At 43.7% G+C, this 18415-nt stretch overlaps 1 protein-coding gene across 2 annotated transcripts; it reads left to right on the top strand.

Annotated features, from left to right (window-relative positions):
• The first annotated feature begins 8106 nt into the window (after positions 1 to 8106).
• On the top strand, positions 8107 to 17789 carry TMEM139 (transmembrane protein 139). Of its 2 annotated transcripts, none has more exons than XM_083594053.1 (3): positions 8107 to 8880; positions 14419 to 14730; positions 16135 to 17789. In XM_083594053.1, the coding sequence occupies exons 2-3, from the start codon at positions 14483 to 14485 to the stop codon at positions 16544 to 16546; spliced, it is 660 nt and encodes a 219-aa protein (XP_083450179.1). In that variant the 5' UTR covers positions 8107 to 8880; positions 14419 to 14482; the 3' UTR covers positions 16547 to 17789. The 2 variants fall into 2 exon arrangements, with proteins under 2 accessions (XP_083450179.1, XP_083450178.1); XM_083594052.1 differs by lacking the exon at positions 8107 to 8880 and adding an exon at positions 11276 to 11554.
• The last annotated feature ends 626 nt before the right edge of the window (positions 17790 to 18415 follow it).

Below are 18415 nucleotides of genomic sequence, written 5' to 3' on the forward strand. Positions count from 1 at the left end.
TGCTGTGCCTTTGAATGGCATTTTGCCCATGTATCACACTGATCTGGGCATTAAAGATTTTGGTAGATGCTGCATCCTCTAGTTCAAATTCTTCACTGAGTGGGAGGAGATGGGAAACTCTCCTCCCCAGTGTGCTTTTCTAGAGATTCTCCTGACCCTCCCAGAGCCAATTTTTTTTGGGGGGGGCATGTGGGTGTCTATGCTCCTCCCTTTCCCTATAACAAGATGTTCTTGTTCCTCCAATAATTTCTATCCAGTTGTAATTGAAAGTGGCACCATGGACAAACATCTCCTAAGGCAGGGGTCAGCAACCTTTTTCAGCCGTAGGCCGGTCCACCGTCCTTCAGACCTTGTGGGGGGCCGGACTATATTTTTTTGGGGGGGGGGATGAACAAATTCCTATGCCCCACAAATAACCCAGAGATGCATTTTAAATAAAAGGACACATTTTGACGTTTTCATCCCCCAAAAGTTTTTGATTTGAGTTTCTACTGAAATGAGGCTGCATTTTTAAAGTTGTATTTTAATCTTGTTTTTAAGTTGTATTTTAATCAATTGTTTTTATACCCAGTGTTAGCCACCCTGAGCCTGGTCTTGGCTGGGGAGGGCGGGGTATAAATAAAATTTATTATTATTATTATTACTCATGTAAAAACACGCTGATTCCCAGACCGTCCACAGACCAGATTGAGAAGGCGAATGGGCCGCATCCAGCCCATGGGCCTTTGGTTGCCTACCCCTGTCCTAAGGGATCGCAGGTAGAAAATGGTCTTTCTAGCTTTTATTTAATAAAAAAAAACCAAAAACTTTTCAATTCTGAAATTGGAAATATTATTTAACACAATATGAAGAGGTGTTGATGTGCCAGGTACAGAGAAACATTTTTGTATTGGATTAATTCCCAAACCCAGATAAAAAAATAATGATATTAATTCCTTTTGCGTTCTTAATCTTCTGAATCAAGATCAAAAAATATTCACAGCAGTCTGGTCAATAGTTTGAGTAGTAGTGCTCCAGCTGTAGGAACATCTGCCCACTTCCAGTCTTGTGGTTCTTTTAGAATTTCCGAAAAGTGTAATTAACCACTGACATAATATCTGCAAGTTCCTTTAGTACCCCAGGGTGCAATTCACCAGGCCCTGAAGACTTGAATTAGTTTCAATGGGCTAAGGGCTCCTGTATCATCTCTTCACCTATCTGGGGATGCAACTCTGTCCATTTATCTCTTAATCTGTTTTTATGAGGTCAAGCACATTTTCCATTGTGTGAGAAGACTGAAGCAATCCTGTCTGCTCCCTGTCACCTGCTAATACTTTTCCGTCCTTCACACCGTGAACCTACCATTTCCTGAACACAGCAAAACACCCACCCACCCTCCTTTTGGTTATTTTGAACACCTCTAATAAGCCTTACACGCATTGTGAGCTTTAGCCCTGCTGATAATCTGTACAAGCTTTGGCTATTTATCTGAAATTGCCCTCAGTGATTTTCCCTTTCAGAACTCTTTGTTTTCAGAGCTCAAGAGAATACCGTATTTTTTGCTCTATAAGACTCACTTTTTCCCTCCTAAAAAGTAAGGGGAAATGTGTGTCCGTCTTATAGAGCGAATGCAGGCTGCACAGCTATCCCAGAAGCCAGAACAGCAAGAGGGATTGCTGCTTTCACTGCGTAGCAATCCCTCTTGCTGTTCTGGCTTCTGAGATTCAAAATATTTTTTTTTCTTGTTTTCCTCCTCCAAAAACTAGGTGCGTCTTGTGGTCTGGTACGTCTTATAGAGTGAAAAATACAGTACATATGTTTGGACTGAACATACTTGGGGTGTTTCTAAAGTGGTCTCCCAGCTCTAAAAATGTCCTAGAAAAATATAATTGTCCCTCACTAGGTTATCATACTTGACAGTTCAGAATGAATCCCAGACTGTTTATGTGGTTGTATTTACATAGATCCTCAACTTTAGCCAAGATGCGTCTGTTCCACTCTAGAGATTAAACCTCTTGAGATCTTCCTCTGCTTCTAGATGTTAATCTGAAGGTTTAACAAAATTTATTAAGACTCCTTCAAAGGGGAAATAGGGGCATATCAATTATTGCTCAGGTTGTGCTCTGGGACAGGGAGAGGCAGTTCTGCAAGTTTGCAGCCCAACTGGTTGTGAATGTGGGTACCAATTATCCAGTCTATGATTCCCACCCACAGACCATCCTCAGGGCACTTTTGCTTCTATTCTAAACACTTCCTTTAAAATAAAAAAGGCAAAGCATGAATGCTTAAATTAATCTATCTATACTTTTAAAAGGAGGATTCAATGTGCCAAAATAATGTACAGTGGTACCTCGGGTTAAGAACTCAATTCGTTCCAGAGGTCCGTTCTTAACCCGAAACCGTTCTTAACCTGAGGTACCACTTTAGCTAATGGGGCCTCCTGCTGCCGCCTCGCCGCTGAAGCACGATTTCTGTTCTCATCCTGAAGCAAAGTTCTTAACCCGAGGTACTATTTCTGGGTTAGCGGAGTCTGTAACCTGAAGCGTCTGTAACCCGAGGTACCACTGTACTTCTATCCGATGAATTGCAAAGCCAGAAGCTGTATTTCGAACACGAGTGAAGAACCTGCCATGACTAGTCTTTAAATATTGGGTTGATTTAGATGTAATCTCAGGCGCACACAGTCCCCATCCCACTGCCGTGGCTGTGAGAAAGAAGTTAGAAGCTTTTGCCTCTGTTTCAGATTAAGCACAGCTTGCCATGTTGTTCAAACCAGACAACCTAGGCTATCTGAAACAGGCCAACGTCAAGCCAGAGTTCACCAAATTAGCTAGTTTCAACTAACCACAGGGTTGATTATGTTGTGTTCACACGACAGACGAAACTGGAGGTAATCTGAAATGGGTGTTTCTGATCTCTTATTTGTGGCTGCCCTGGAGAGGGGCATGGAAGAGGCCAAGGCTCAATGGGGCTTATTCTTGTTCTGTTAAGTCGTCTGTAGCCCATGAAGTGGGTGGAGTGGTCGTGGCATCCTTTTGTTATTGGTGATGCACTCACTGGGGCAGGGATGAAGTGCAGCAAGGTGATGGCAAGGCTCTGGGTGGGTGGCATGTATGCTTTCAGGAGACCAAGACTCCCAAGCTGCAGCTCCCAAATCTCTCTGCCTCTGTCCCAGTAATCTCAGGGTTGCCACCAGGAGAGCCCCCACCCTGTTCACATGCCACTGCTTTGCTAAACCATGGTTAATGCTTTATCTGAACACACTTGTGGAAATCTACTCGGAGTCCTGTAGTGATTTCATGCTCTTTATTGCAGCCTGTAAAACAGTGATCTAATGGACCCCCAAACCTCAGGCTTTTATATACATTATTTACACAATGAGTCCCGTCTGATTGGCTGATTCTGCTTCCCTCCTGGAGCCTGATTGGTCTTTTCCTGCGGGCCAATCAGTTGCTGCATTCTACAATCCTACTAGCCTAATAGGTTGATTAACTTCCTCCTGGAGCCTGATTGGTCTTTTCCTGCAAGCCAATCAGTTGTTGCATTCTAGGATCTGTTAAGTTGTGGGTTGACATAGCAGACGAGCTCAGACTGAGGAGCTCAGTCAGCCTGCTTATATAGAGCTCCAGAACAATGTAACTGTTGCCATTTTCTAAAACTATCCAATCACTGAACGTCACTTTTTGATCCTTCATTTGCATACAAAACTATCCAATCACTGAACGTCACTTTTCGATCCTTCATTTGCATAACTATCTACAGTATCCCCCTGCTGGCCCAGGGTGAGAACTTCAGTACATAACAGGATCCTACTTGCCTATTGTTCTAGGATCCAAGCTTAGTACATAACACTTGTTATGCCTATCTTTGCCCTATATCTAAAATCTACTAAGTGCTGAGGGACGTATGTGCAGCAAATAAACATGAATCCATGTCTGGATTCTGTCCTGGAACCAATATGATTGGCAATAAATAGCATGTCTTTTATGGAGAGCTGAAAGCAGTTTGAAAGAGGATCACTGCTTATGTTGTACACTATCATAAGAATATACCCTCCAACATTTCTCTGATGAAAATAGGGATATCCTATTCAATAACAATAATAATACTTTTATTATTTATATGCACACTCCATGGGAAATGTTATCTCTCTCAAGCTACTTTCAGTACTCATTAAAATGATTGTCTGTCTCCAAGTAGCTGAAAAACAAAGTCCATTTCCATCAGCATGACTCAGCACACCATTTAAGAAAAGAAACAACCTGTGAAAGGGAAAAAGAAGAATTTGTGTTTTTAGACCACAGAACCAAGAGAATTAAAATCAGATGTGAGGTGGTAAGTCTGGAGCTGCTTGGCTGTATAAATTCAGGCTACAGGTGGGACTCCATTGCTGAGTTTTCCTACAGATTAAAAAAAAAACACACCTTAACTTTAATTTCACTATATGTAGAAAACTGGTGTGCCGTGGAGGAGGTGAGGCTTCTATGTGTAAATGATTTTGTTTGAATAGAATAAAATGCAACTATGCAAGCCCTTTGTGTTCTGAAATAGTACGAGTCAGACACAATTTGACCACCTGAACAGGTCCACACAGGCAACTTAAAACACAGTGAAGTAATTTCCCCACACACATTTGCACTAGCTGCACACACTAAACAGGGGTCAGGGGTCATTACCTGATTTGTTGCCATGTGAACTGGCTGCTTAAACTGTGCACACTTCAGCCACGGCATGTGTTTTCAAATCGGATGGAAGCTGGTTTGAGGGAAAACACATCAAATGGGAGCATTTTTAGAGGAACTACAGGATGCATATGGATTGTAGCTAATATGCTATGTGCTTGGTTTCCAACACTTGTGAAATATACTCGGAGTCCTGTAATGATTTCATGCTCTTTATTGCAGCTTGTAAAACAGTGATTAAACTGCCCCCCCAAACCTCAGGCTTTTATATACATTATTTACACAATGAGCGCCATCTGATTGGCTGATTCTGCTTCCCCCTCCTGGAGCCTGATTGGTCTTTTCCTGCAGGCCAATCAATTGTTGCATTTTAATAATAGTAGTAGTAATAATAATAATAATAATAATAATAATAATAATTCTTTATACCCCACCCTCCCCAGCCAGAGCCGGGCTCAGGGCTGCTAACATCAGTAAAAATTACAGTAAAAACATAATAGGGGAAAGGAAAAAAAATTAAAATACAGGTTAAAATGCAATTTAAAATGCAGCCTCGTTTTAAAAGTGGCCTATAGGATCCTACTTGCCTATTGTTCTAGAATCCAAGTTTAGTACATAACAACCTGTGTTTGTAGCGCCCTGGCTCTGGAGTAAATAAATCGCAGTGTGTACAAATGCCTAGGGCAGAAAGAACAAATGCAGGCATTCCTGCATGTGGTGCCTGTTTCTTAAGAACGGAAACAGCAGCCTTGAAATTGGTCACTGACTAAAAACGTAATGGAATTTATGGGCTGGGCTAAGGACCCTCCCATTGAGAGCCAGGTAAATGCCTCAGGATACCCAAATGATAAGATAAGGCAAATCAATGGCAGCCTAGGAAAGTGGTGATCTGGAGAATTAATGGGTGACTGGAAAGAGAGGGAAAGTTAGGGGCTGCTTAGGGGCAGAGCAGTGTGCAGCTGACCTACTTCACAGATAGTACGGCACACTTGTATATTTTGTATGTTTTTAAAAGCTGACGCAGCCTACGTACTTGTATTACAAGACAGTAGGCCTGGTATAATAATATTTATCATTGATACAGTGTGGTTTATGTCTGCTTTATATACATGGTCAACAACCCTTCAAGATAAGCCAGAATTATTATCCCCACAAGGAAGGAAAGGGGGGCTGAGACAAAAAACAGTCTTTCCCAAGCCTCACAGTTCTAGTGAGTTCTTGGCTAAAGTCAGAATTGAACAATGGGCTCCCCAGCTGACATCCTTACTTATGACACTAAGACAACTCTATTCCATGTGCCATAAAGGTAAAGGTAAAGGATCCCTGGTCGGTTAAGTCCAGTCAAAGGCAACGGTGGGGTTGTGCTGCTCATCTCGCTTTCAGGCCAAGGGAGCCGGCGTTTGTCCATAGACAGCTTTCCGGGTCATGTGGCCAGCATGACTAAACCACTTCTGGTGCAACGGGACACTGTGATGGAAACCAGAGCACACGGAAATGCCGATTACCTTCCCGCTACTTGCACTGGTGTACTTTTGAACTGCTAGGTTGGCAGGAGCTGGGACACAGCAACGGGAGCTCACCCCGTCACGGGGATTCGAACCGCCAACCTTCCGAGTGGAAAGCCCAAGAGGCTCAGTGGTTCAGACCACAGCGCCACCCGTGTCCCTCCCTTCATGTGTCATATAGTGAATATGAATTGTAAAGTGGGCAGTCATTCATGGGAGTGTTTTCAACACATTCACATGATGAAAAACCATAATAATATTAGCTTTGGTCACCCACATACAGAGCCTCAACTGGCATATGAATGGCCTTGCCTCTTCTTTTACCTGGGTGGCATTCGGTTTTCATTCAGTTGCCCTTGTAATCCACACTTGTCAGGAAATGGTGCACAGCCATGATAGCTAAAAAGAACTCCTCAGCTGAACTTTTTGTCCTAGGAGCGAATGAGTATGATCTCATTTCCCCTGTTGTGTGTATCATTTGAAGAGTTTTTAACAAAATCGCCATTAGATTTGTCTCTTTTTGGAGGTGTTCCCTGCGGGTGTACATCTAGTTTAAGCTAAGAACACATAATGGCTGTGTATCATTCCCACATTCTGTTGGGTAAGTTTTGCTTTCGTGTCCATGCTTTCCATCCAAAAGGTGTTTTTGAAGAACAACAGGCTCACTTGTCCTGTTAATGTAACATCAGGTTGCACACAAATCCATTTGGTGCCTTTGAGACAGGATACAGCCAGGCAGAATTGCCACTGAAGTTATCCCAAAGGGAAACATTGAGGTGAACTTCAGTGGCACAGCCTCTCTTCAAATATTAGATAAGCCACCTTGAATCAGAATTGTAGAATTGGAAGGGACCGCAAAAGTAATCTAATCCAACCCCTCAATGCAGGAATCTTCACACCAATGTGGGGCTCATAAACCTGAGATTAAGTCTCATTCTCTACCTACGGAGCTATCCCTCAGGGCTTGCTATTGTTTGGACTTTCCACAGCAACAGCAATACCTTTGCATGCATAGTATTGTGGCCATGTGATGTTTTGACGCCTGAAGCAAACCACCAAATGGTGCCTCCCCCACCAGGAATGAAGGGGTAAGTGAATATCTAAATCAGGAACAAGGGAGAAATAAAAGATCTACATTGGGATCTGCTGCCCCTGTGGACTCTGCCACCTGAGGCAGTCAGCTCATCAGTGGGCCGAGAGATAACAGGAAGGACTGAGGGATTAAGAAAAACAGAAACAATTTCGAAAGAGGGATTAGATTTAAATCGAAAATTATGTCAGCCAGTTGCCAGCTGATGCCAAACTCCACTCTTGAGTCAGCTGCTGTTTGGTGACTGGTTCTTCCATTGCATCATTAACTTGTGACTGATGGGCCTCCATAATTTTCTACTTTCTCAAGTGGGCCCTGTGGTTTGAGAACCCCCTGCTCTGGATTGTAGTGCTCGTCTGCTAGCAGGGACCAGGATAGCAGGCTGTGAAGTGTGCACGGCTTCGTGGAAATGTGTGCATGATTGCTCCACAAGGAAGAGTGTCTGGCTTTTTCCTGGTACTCATCTCATAGTGTTCCTGATGTGCAGATATAGTACCAGGCAGGGAATGTGGGGCTTTCCCATTAGCTGGGTCAAAACATAATAATCTACACTGGCCTTCCTCAACTGGTGCCTTCAGATGGTTTGAAATACAATTCCCAGGCCAGAAAGGCTAACCATCTCAGATAATAGTTTTCAAACTGTTCTGGGGAACTCCAAGCTCAGGAATTGAGCATGTGCCATGTAGCTCAGTTCTGTGAAGAGAAAAGGCTTGTTTGCTGGCCAGTAAGAAGCCAAAAAGTTTCAAAGCCACTGATCTACAGTGTTGAATCACTTCCCTAATGCCTAGTTCTTTTTGCAAGTTTAGATCCTGGGTTGGGGTAATATTTCAGTGATCCTTCACCCAGTTGTCAAGATTTCAACAACACAGCTGTAATTTCACAAGAACTTTCTCTGCTTTTATTCTGTGCTCCTAATCCCCAGGTGTTTTCCTTAAATCACACAGAGACACTCTGCCTCGGCTGTCATCTGGGAAGGTGACTGACCTGACGGCAGCTCCCTTCCCTCTTTGTCCATATAGCACAGAAGTCAAGGGTGTAAACTAAAACCAGTACCTGCCAGGCAACCTGAGTAGTAGGAAGAACACATAGTTTATATCTTTACAGAGCTCATAAATAGTTATGTACATGCCATGTGATTTAGGGATGGGCCTAACGCCCCACCCTGCTGAGGGAGGTGTCACTGAAGGCTTTCTACAAGATAAAAGAGAGAGACAGAGAGATCTTCGCCCCAGTAAGAAAAAGAAGCTGGAGAAGCAGATTGACACACACCCCTTACTCACTCTTTGCAATACGCCACCCATTTCCTCAGCTGCCTTCCTGCTCTTTTAAAGAGGCCCAGCTGGGAGGGCAAAAGAGGAAAGAAAAACGTTCTCACGTGAAGAAAGGAGACAATACTATTTGGGGGAAAAGATTGTGGAATCTAAGAAGGGGTAGCTCTCTGTTTCTACACTCGCAACTTCCTCCTTGGATGTTTGGATGTGCCCTTAAAGGGTGAAGACGAGAAGCTGCTGGCGTTTCTTCTCTTGCTGGGAGCCCTGGCAAAGGAGCTTGCAATCAGTTACCTGGGGATGACCACAGGAGGGAAGACCTCATGGCTGAGGCTGGTCCAAAGCATCCAAGTTTGGTGAGTGACCAGGGCTGGTGAGGGGCTGCTGCTGTCAGAGACTTGTGTGAGTGTTGCTTGCGAAAGTAGCCGAGGTGCGTACATGCATGCGACAAAGTAAAATGAAAAATACTGAGAGCATCGGTCACATGTGTGTTTCTGTTTAGCAGCAGAATCCTTTTACAAAGCTTTCAATGACCTGAGTGTAGTTCCTTCTGTCCTGTGCAAGAAGTCAGCTGGTGCTCAGACATTGCAATCACATTTATATTTACTCAGGAGTAAGCTGTGCTTAGTGTGGTTTACTCTCTACTAAGCCTGTTTAGGTTTGCAGCCTGAATTATGAACAAGCTTGATTGGTAGATAGGGAGGAAAAAAAGCACAAACCCACTAAACTAACTACTCCTGTAAAGTTGAGTCAGCATTTCCAAACTACTGTTGCCACTTTTTTCTTCCGTCATCATTATTACAATACTTCTTAAGCTTCTTTTTTTTAATATACAGATTTAGCAGCATCTCAAAGCACGAGGCTGTGAGCTGTCATTGATAATATATGCATGTTTCATCGTTACATTGCAGCAATAACCATGAATCATAAATGCAATGTATCTTAAAGGTTAATCAAGAAATTGGTGTTAAGTTTTGAATAAGATTTAAAACAGTTTTCCGTGATTTAAGAGTAAAGACGAGCTATATTTTTAATTAGTGAAGATTTGGCTCTCTGTGTGTAAATAGATTCATTTATAATATATACATATTTACAATTTAATGTGCCTTTCTTTAAGGCACACGGGTGGCACTGTGGTCTAAACCACAGAGCTTAGGGCTTGCTGATCAGAAGGTTGGCGGTTCGAATCCCCACGACGGGGTGAGCGCCCGTTGCTCGGTCCCTACTCCTGCTAACCTAGCAGTTCGAAAGCACGTCAAAGTGCAAGTAGATAAATAGGTACCGCTCTGGCGGGAAGGTAAACAGCATTTCCGTGCGCTGCTCTGGTTCGCCAGAAGCGGCTTAGTCATGCTGGCCACATGACCCGGAAGCTGCACGCCGGCTCCCTCGGCCAATAAAGCGAGATGAGCGCCGCAACCCTAGAGTCGTCCGCGACTAGACGTAATGGTCAGGGGTCCTTTTACCTTTACCTTCTTTAAGGAACGTGGTGTTTAGCAACCTCCCCTCCCCATTTTATCTTCACAATAGTTTAGGCTGAGCGATGGTGACTGGTCTAAGGTAACCTGGTGACTTTCATGGCTGAGAAGAGTTCCCTCCCTCCCTGGTCTTCGTTGGAAGCTAACCACTACACCACATTAATTATCATAATTATGTTAATTATAGGTATGCTTGGATTCACTTGGGTTTTCTTTTGCTCAAGTGTTTGTTTCATACCATGTATGATGCTTACATGACCATTTCTAGGCCATCTTGGATAGCCTAAACGCAATTGGAAGATACACAGTTAGAGACACTCTGAAAGTGGGGTTTTTTGTGTTTTTTTAAAAAAACAGAACTATAGCTGTTAATCCTACTGAGCATGTGAGCTAGTTTAACGTCAAAAAGCTGCTTGTCTGTTCAATCAGATGATTGACTATAGTAAAAATCTCCAGAAGTTCCAGCTGTATGTACATATGGGTCAATGTTTCTGGCTGTTGGTGGTTCGAGCCTACCCTGGGACGGCATTACAGGGGGCTGGACAAGGTGACCCTCCCCTGGGATACCTTCCAACTCTGCAATTCTATGATTCTATCTCCCCTCCATCCTTCATAATCTAGGGTTGTATCCATGTTCATTGTCTATGGAAGTGTGTTGTTGGAACACATGTGATTATATATATATATAAATATATATATATATATGCTAGATAAATGTATCTAGTAAATGGCACCTGTGCTGTGGAACGCCCTCCCACCAGATGTCAAAGAGAAAAACAACTCTTTAGGGAAGCTTTTAATGTTTAATAGGTTATTGTATTTTAATATTCTGTTGGAAGCCGCCCAGAGTGGCTGGGGAAACCCAGGCATATGGGCAGGATATAAATAATAAATTATATTATTATTATTATTATTATTATTATTATTATTATTATTATTATTATCATTATTATCATTATTTTATATTATTATTATTATTATATTATAGTATTATTATCATTATTATTATTACGCTGGTTCGTGAAGGTGAGATACCAGGAAAGGTGCTGCAGCTGAGAGACAAATAATTTTTTCAGACAACTCCTGCCACCCCTCCCCACCCTTTCTTCCTTTTTCTTATTCACTTCCTTTTCTTCCTCTGTCCTTTGTTTGGGTTTTTGCAAGCACCTTCCGTCTCTGACTCTGCAGAGTGGAATTTTCCTGCACTGCTGCTAGGCTCAGGCACACACAGAACTTCGTTGGTTGTTGTTTTTAAAGGCATGGGAAACGAGAGTCCAGTAAGAAAGCTATTATTAGTGCAAAACACAGGCCAATAGCAGAACTTCGTCCATCTGGGATTTCCCTGTAGCCTGAAAGGAGCAATGTCCATGAGTGGCACAGCCTGCCTCATGATGACCATGCATGCTTGCACGAAAGCAGCTGTTTAAAAGGGCTTGTGTTGCTGTCAGACATCAAAGGGAACAACATGACTGTGCTGTGAACATGCAAGTGAAGCCAAAGTTAGAGAGCCATTTATTTCACCTGGGGAGCAAAGGATGCAGTTAAATCAGACTGGGTGAGCCTCTCTGCTTTTTTATCAGCAGTGGGTATAAGTAAACTATTATGATTATTATTTAAAAGGTAAAGGGACCCCCGACCATTAGGTCCAGTCGTGACTGAGTCTGGGGTTGTGGCGCTCATCTCGCTTTATTGGCCAAGGGAGCCGGCTCCGGGTCATGTGGCCAGTATGACTAAACTGCATCTGGCGAACCAGAGCAGCGCACGGAAATGCCGTTTACCTTCCCGCCGGAGCAGTACCTATTTATCTACTTGCACTTTGACGTGCTTTCGAACTGCTAGGTTGGCAGGAGCAGGGACCGAGCAACGGGAGCTCACCCCGTCGCAGGGATTCGAACCGCCGATCTTCTGATTGGCAAGTCCTAGGCTCTGTGGTTTAACTCACAGTGCCACCTCTATGATTATTATTTATTGCACTGGAATTTTTTCCACCTGTTTACCTTTTTTTTTTGCCTGGTTCACAGACCCCCTGAAGCCCATTCACGGACCCCTTAGGGTCTCCTGGTTTCATTTCTCTTGGGTAAAGCAGCATAGGAGACTTACAACGTCTCCTTCATGTCTTTTATTTACAATTTAAATGTACAGACAGAACATATGGGAAGCAAGGGGATTCCTGCGGTGTGCAGCAGAACCACTGATCTTGTGCCAGATTCCCAGAGCGAAAACTGCACCCCACTGTGATTTCATCTTTAGTCAACCCACAGCTGTGTCAGCTTTCTACCTGGCTCTGCCTGCATTGGCTTTCAAACTTGCCCATCCCGCTAGCCCGAACGTGCTGCTTTTCAAAGGAGCAGAGAGATTCCAGGCTGTGAAGAAAGAGCTTCCCCAGCCATTGAGAAAACATAAACTTATCTTCCCCATTGGCAAGTCCAATTAGCTATTTTGGATGGATGGATAGAAAAGAGGGACAAATGATGTTGGGAAGTCTCACACAATGTGATCGTTGTGTGGGATTTGTTCTGAAATGTGTGGGTGGAATTCAACTAAGAGCCATTGAAATTAATGAACATACTGAGATAGGTCCATTAATTTCAATGATTCTACTCCAAGTAAAGCTTAGTTGAATACCACCCTATGTTTTTCTGTGTAGTTGCTTGATTCCCTTGGAATTTGTCCTGGCAGCACATTCCTTTTGTGCGATGCATATTGCATATTGGGTATGTTTTCGTGGCTACGTCTGATATTATACCTTTTGAGAGACTATGTTGAGATGCTATTGTTGCCCATTGCTTATTTCTTGTGTCTGCCTAGGGTCAGTTTAGCGTGCCTTTGTTGCACTTCAGGTTCCACAAGGAAAGCTGGAATTAGTTCTCTAAAGTGCTGCATTTGGTCTTTTGTCTGCATCTTAGCATGACTATCACGGATATGTACTAGGATCAGTAGTTTTCAGCCTTATCAGACCACTTTTAACTCAATCATGCATGCAGGGGCTAATTTCTTAATTTAAAAAAAATTGCTTAAACAATAAAAAAATTGCCCCAACAATCTATTTGTGTGGTGGTAGTGCTGTTTTTGCAACCCACCTTAGATTAGGCCAGGGGTTGGCAAGGTTTACCTCGCCTGGGCCGGTTCAGTCCAGCGGAGATCCCTCTGTGGGCCAGATTGTGTGCACGCATGAGCGTGCGCATGAGCACGCACGCCCACGATTTCCGGCATCTGTGTCTGTGCAGATGTGATTTCCACCGCCATGGAAGCGAGTCCCTGTGCACCGGTTTAGCGCAGCACAGGGGGACTTGCGGCTCGGTTCAGGGGCGGCTTGTGGGCCGGTTAAACGACCCCCGTGGGCCACTTGTGGCCCATGGGCCTTAGGTTGCCTACCCCTGGATTAGGCCATGCCCTGGCTTGGGTTGCCAACCTACCAGTTGAAGTCCAGATGGCACTTCCAATTCCTAGTGTTCGCAGCAATTTTGGACCAGTTTTTAACTTTAAAATTATATATTAGAATATATTTGCTTATCTAGATATCTGCAGGAGCATTCATGTAGCCCTTTAAAGGAACAGCACAATTTTATTCAAGGGTATCTATTTTCACTCAACTGTGACCTAACATTTTTCATCTTATCTGTCTGTCTGTCTGTCTATCTATCTATCATCTATCTATCTATCTATCTATCTATCTCTATCTCCATGTTTTCCTTTGAGAATCCACTAGGGCAGGAGGGGCGGGGGGAACCTTTGGCCCTTCAGATGTTGCTAAACTACAACTCCCATCAGCCCTAGCAAGTATGGCCAATGGCCAAGGATTATGGTAGTTGGAGTTTGGCATCATCTGGCAAGCCAAAGCTTCTCCACAATTGCTCAAGAGCGAAGTCTAAGGAAGAGCAAGCTCTCCGCTCATACTCCTTATTCCAGGAATGAGGGATGTCTTTCAGCTCAAGGGCGGAAGCCACATACTAGTGGCAGGTGGAGCAACAGAGACCACATTCCAGCCATGAAAAAGTCTGCTGTTTCCACAACCAGAGGCCCACACACATTTCTCCATCCATCCAGCAAGAGGAATTATCTCAGTCCCAGTAGGCAAAAGCAGGCGAGGAGGATTGGTATGGCTTGGGGTGGGAAGGTATAGCTTGGGGAGTCCCAGGGGCCAGATACAGAGGGCCACATTTGAGCCCCAGGCCAAAGGTTCCCTACCCCTGCCCTAATCCTTCATTATGTTGTATATTTACCCTGGATGAGGGCTAGTGCTTCAATAGCTCTAAGTGGTTACTTCATTGGAATGATTGCCTGTATATATTTGCACTCATGTCATCAGGTACTTGGCTTGCACATGGCGTGTCATTTGAGACCCTTGCTTGCCGTGTGCTTGAGTCGCATGTGCCCGTGTCTCTTCATCAGCATCACTGCCTTTCATCTCTTTGACAGATGCCCATTCTTGCCGCTGCCCAGCTTTCTCGCATTGACTGCCACGCTTACCATTCCCTCTGCCATGTTATCCGCGTCACACTGGAAGAGCCTCCGTCAAACGTTAATGGTGCTGTTCACCGCCACGCTTCTCATTGGAATAACCATGCTGGCCCTCTCCACTGACATCAACCCTGTTGGGTTTTTCTTCATTGCAGTGGGGGGTCTGTGTTTGCTTGGCTACCTCATTAGTTTGGCAGCGGAGTTCTACCTGAAGCAACGCAATCCAGCGGAAGAAAATAATCCAGGCTCGCGGAGACAAAGTCAGGCTGGGTAAGCAGCTGTGCCTACTTTCCTCTCGTTTGCATATGCTGACCCTTTAGAGGTAGTCTATACAAAGAGCAGGTTGTGCTAGATCAGGCTTTGTCACCCTCGGCCCTCCAGATGTTTTGAGACTACAATTCCCATCTTCCCTGACCACTGGTCCTGCTAGCTAGGGATCATGGGAGTTGTAGGGCCAAGGTTGAAGAAGCCTGTGGTAGATCATGAAAAGAGCATGGCCAGATAAGTCCATGGATCTGTTTGTCCTGCATGGTGATGATAATATCGTTTATACCCCACCCATCTGGCTGGGTTTCACCAGCCACTCTGGGCAGCTTCCAGCAAAATATAAAAACACAATAAAACGTCAAACATTAAAAACTTCCTGATACAGGGCTGCCTTCAGATGTCTTCTAAAAGTTGTGTAGTTCTTTATATCCTTGACATCTGATGGGAGGACATTCCACAGGGAGGGTGCCACGGCTGAGAAGGCCCTCTGCCTGGTTCCCTGTAACTTCACTACTCGCTGTGAGGTAAACGGCAGAAGATCCTTGGAGCTGGACCTCTGTGTCTGGGCTGAACAATGGGGGTTTAGGGCTTTAAAAGTCAGAACCAACACTCCAAGTGGCCAACCAATAATTCTGGGAAGCTTACAAAGCTGATCATGAAGGCTGTCAGCTCTCAGCTGTTTAGCTACAATGGCTCGAGATTCTACTTAACTGTAATGACAAATAGCTTGTAACTGATATATTCTCCATTGACTTAGGCCTAAAGTCTTAAAAACTCCCCTGAGCTACCAGTTACCACCTCCTCTTGGGTCAGTGAAACAAATAATGCATTGTATGAAATATTCCCAGTGGAGGACTGCAGGATCATATTAACAAAACTGCTTGTGGCTGGTTGTTAAAAGCAATGAAAACCATGAGTTGGCATTGCATCTGAACCAGCCTCAAGAAAGCCAGGGGCAAGAGTGAAAGGATTTGTTATTTGGGGGTGGGATTCTACCTGGAAGCACCCTAAAAGTCTATCAAATTCTACAGTAGGTTTAATAGTCACTCCTTCTCTGCAGCAAACTTTGGGAACTATAGCGCCAGTGAAAGGGGTAGGAGTCCCCTAACAATTCTCAGCTCTCTTGGCAAGCTACAGTTCCCAGAATTCTTTTGGGGGAAGCCCTCACTGTTTAATAATGATACTAATTTTATTATTTATACCACACACATCTGGTATCATAGTGTTTTAAATGCACGGTGTAGGTGAGGCCTGTGATTGTGGGGGCCAGAATGCACTTGATGATCCCATTGCTTGAATATGGTAGATATTATTGTTTGTTGAGAGCACAGAGAACCCTCCTTTGTGGAAAGTATGGAGCTATTATAATGATTTGTGTTTTTAACTACTTCCCCTCTCTTTTACCAGCATAGACAATGAGGCCTATGAGGCCCCGGCATATGAGGAGGTGGTGACTACTGGCTACTTATCGGGACCAACCATCTGGACCATCACCTCCAGTCCAGGGGCAACCCCAGTGGAGCCCCCTCCGTACAGCGTGGTCATAGAGCCTCCTGCCCACGGAGAGACTGTGGTCGAAGCGTTCAGTGTTTCGGTGGCACCAGGCACACGGCGTGCCTCGGAGGCAGACCTACAGTCCCGGTTCCGCCTCAGGTTGCTCATGCCGCCAAAACTGCAGCGATTTGTCTCGGATACCCATGAACTCAAAGGTGTTGAAGAGCGGGCAGAACGTCCGGAGCCCCTCACACCCCCTCCTGCTTATGAGAACGCGACTGTGGAGGAGGTCCTTGAAGAAGAATTTCAGCCCTCCAGGCTATGAGAACGGTGCACTGTGGACATTTTTCGTCAGACTTTCTTCGGTGGTCGTCCTGTTGCAATCCATGCGATATGAGAAACATGGCCTGTATGCAAGATGTTAGCTGCTGTACCCGCTTTTTAAGAACTCTCCTGAGAAATGTGCACATACAGGTCTGAATTTCTCATGGGAAATACAAATATACAGTATATAAAAAAACGAACTTGTGTTTTCTGACGTTTCCAGAATGTTCTTGGACTTACAGTGTAGACTGCTTGGAAGCTGGCTTTAAAGAAGGCTGCACTGATTCGTGTAATGATTGCTGCTCCTTTTTTTTTTTAAATAACCACATCTGAAACCAAATAAACTGAGAGGGCAAATCTGGGATCAAAATTACAAACCACATCTTAATGATTTCCAAAACCTGTTTAAAAGCTTTGAGTCTGAGGGTTAGCAAACTGAGATTAATAAGGAATTCAGCTTCTGAAAATAGCATTTACTCAATCCATATTTCTTTATTGTGGAACAAACTGCATATTATGTGCAAAACAGTGAATTTGTAAATATGTAAAATCATAAACATTGATTGTGTACAATTGGATAATGTTACGGAGAAATGCAATTGCTTCCTGCCCTTTTAAGAAACATACTAGCTGATTATCAAGGAATGCTGTAATGAAAGAATTTATGAAATAATGTGATCACAGAAAATCTGTCTGTAAATCTATTGCAGCCAGGATACCAACTGATGGAAGTGATCTGTTGACCAAGTCTTTTCCTCAACATTGCAAGCAGTATAACTTTAAGAAACTTGAAAAGAGGACAATCTGTTTAACAACTGTGTTTATTGTCCAACATATCATGTACGCTACTGGGTGTCAAAAACAGATGACAGGCCAAGGGACAGGAGAGTATGGAAGCCTGGAGATGGAATGGAAAATGGGTAAAGATGAGTGTGTTGCTGTATTTAGTCATCTGAAACTGGGTCCAGAATGGACAGACATAGGGCTGACCCAGTCCAAAGGCAAACTGAGACTATTCTCCCAGGTTACAGGGTGTGGGTGAATCCACTTCCAGATGTGGAAGCAAATTCCATTGATATCCAAGGGATTTACTGTTGATTTTAATCATCTTTTAAATGTTTTTAACTATCTGTTTTTATCAATAATTTCAATATTTTATATTATATTTTTGTACACTGCTTAGAGATTTTCTTACGATAAGTGGTATGTAAATTTTATTAAATAAAGGATATTTTGTTCTACCAGCTTCACTCTGGCACCTTTAACAGCTGATTGACATGCAGAAATTAAACAGATGATGTTTCGCCCAGTAACAGATGGTAGCACCTATCTTTAGAATTAGGCAGCAATCCTCTGCACAATTTCACACATTAAAATCAGTTGACTGCAGCCCTCTGTCTACTTAATCTGAGAGCAAGCCTCGCTGAACTCAAATCAGATTTACTGCTGAACAGGCAAGTATGGGTTTGCACTGCAAATTTATCTATGGCTATAAGAAGAAAGAGGAGAATTGCTGGTAACTGAGAAACAGACAGGCAAGTCTCTTTAAACTAAAGAGAAATCTCCAAATGTGTGAAATCTAATGAATATGCACATGTGAAACATGAGGAGACACTGGGTGCACTGGGCTTTGGTTATTCTTTGAAGGGTTCTACCACCCTATTTGCCCAATCTGATCTCCATCCCACTCCACCATTGCATCAGGCAACCATAGAATGAGCACCATATAGGAGTTCCATCCCAATTGCAATATCCAGCTTTGTTGAAAGGTGCCCCTTCAGTTAAAGGGTCTCACGCTGCTCTAGGAGTCTTTTACTGCAACAAAGCAAGGGAAATTCTGGTTGTATTGGAGCTTCCACAGTGGAGTCCC

This window comes from Podarcis filfolensis (genome assembly GCF_964270895.1).
Source record: "Podarcis filfolensis genome assembly, chromosome: 17".
NCBI classification, from domain to species: domain Eukaryota; kingdom Metazoa; phylum Chordata; class Lepidosauria; order Squamata; family Lacertidae; genus Podarcis; species Podarcis filfolensis.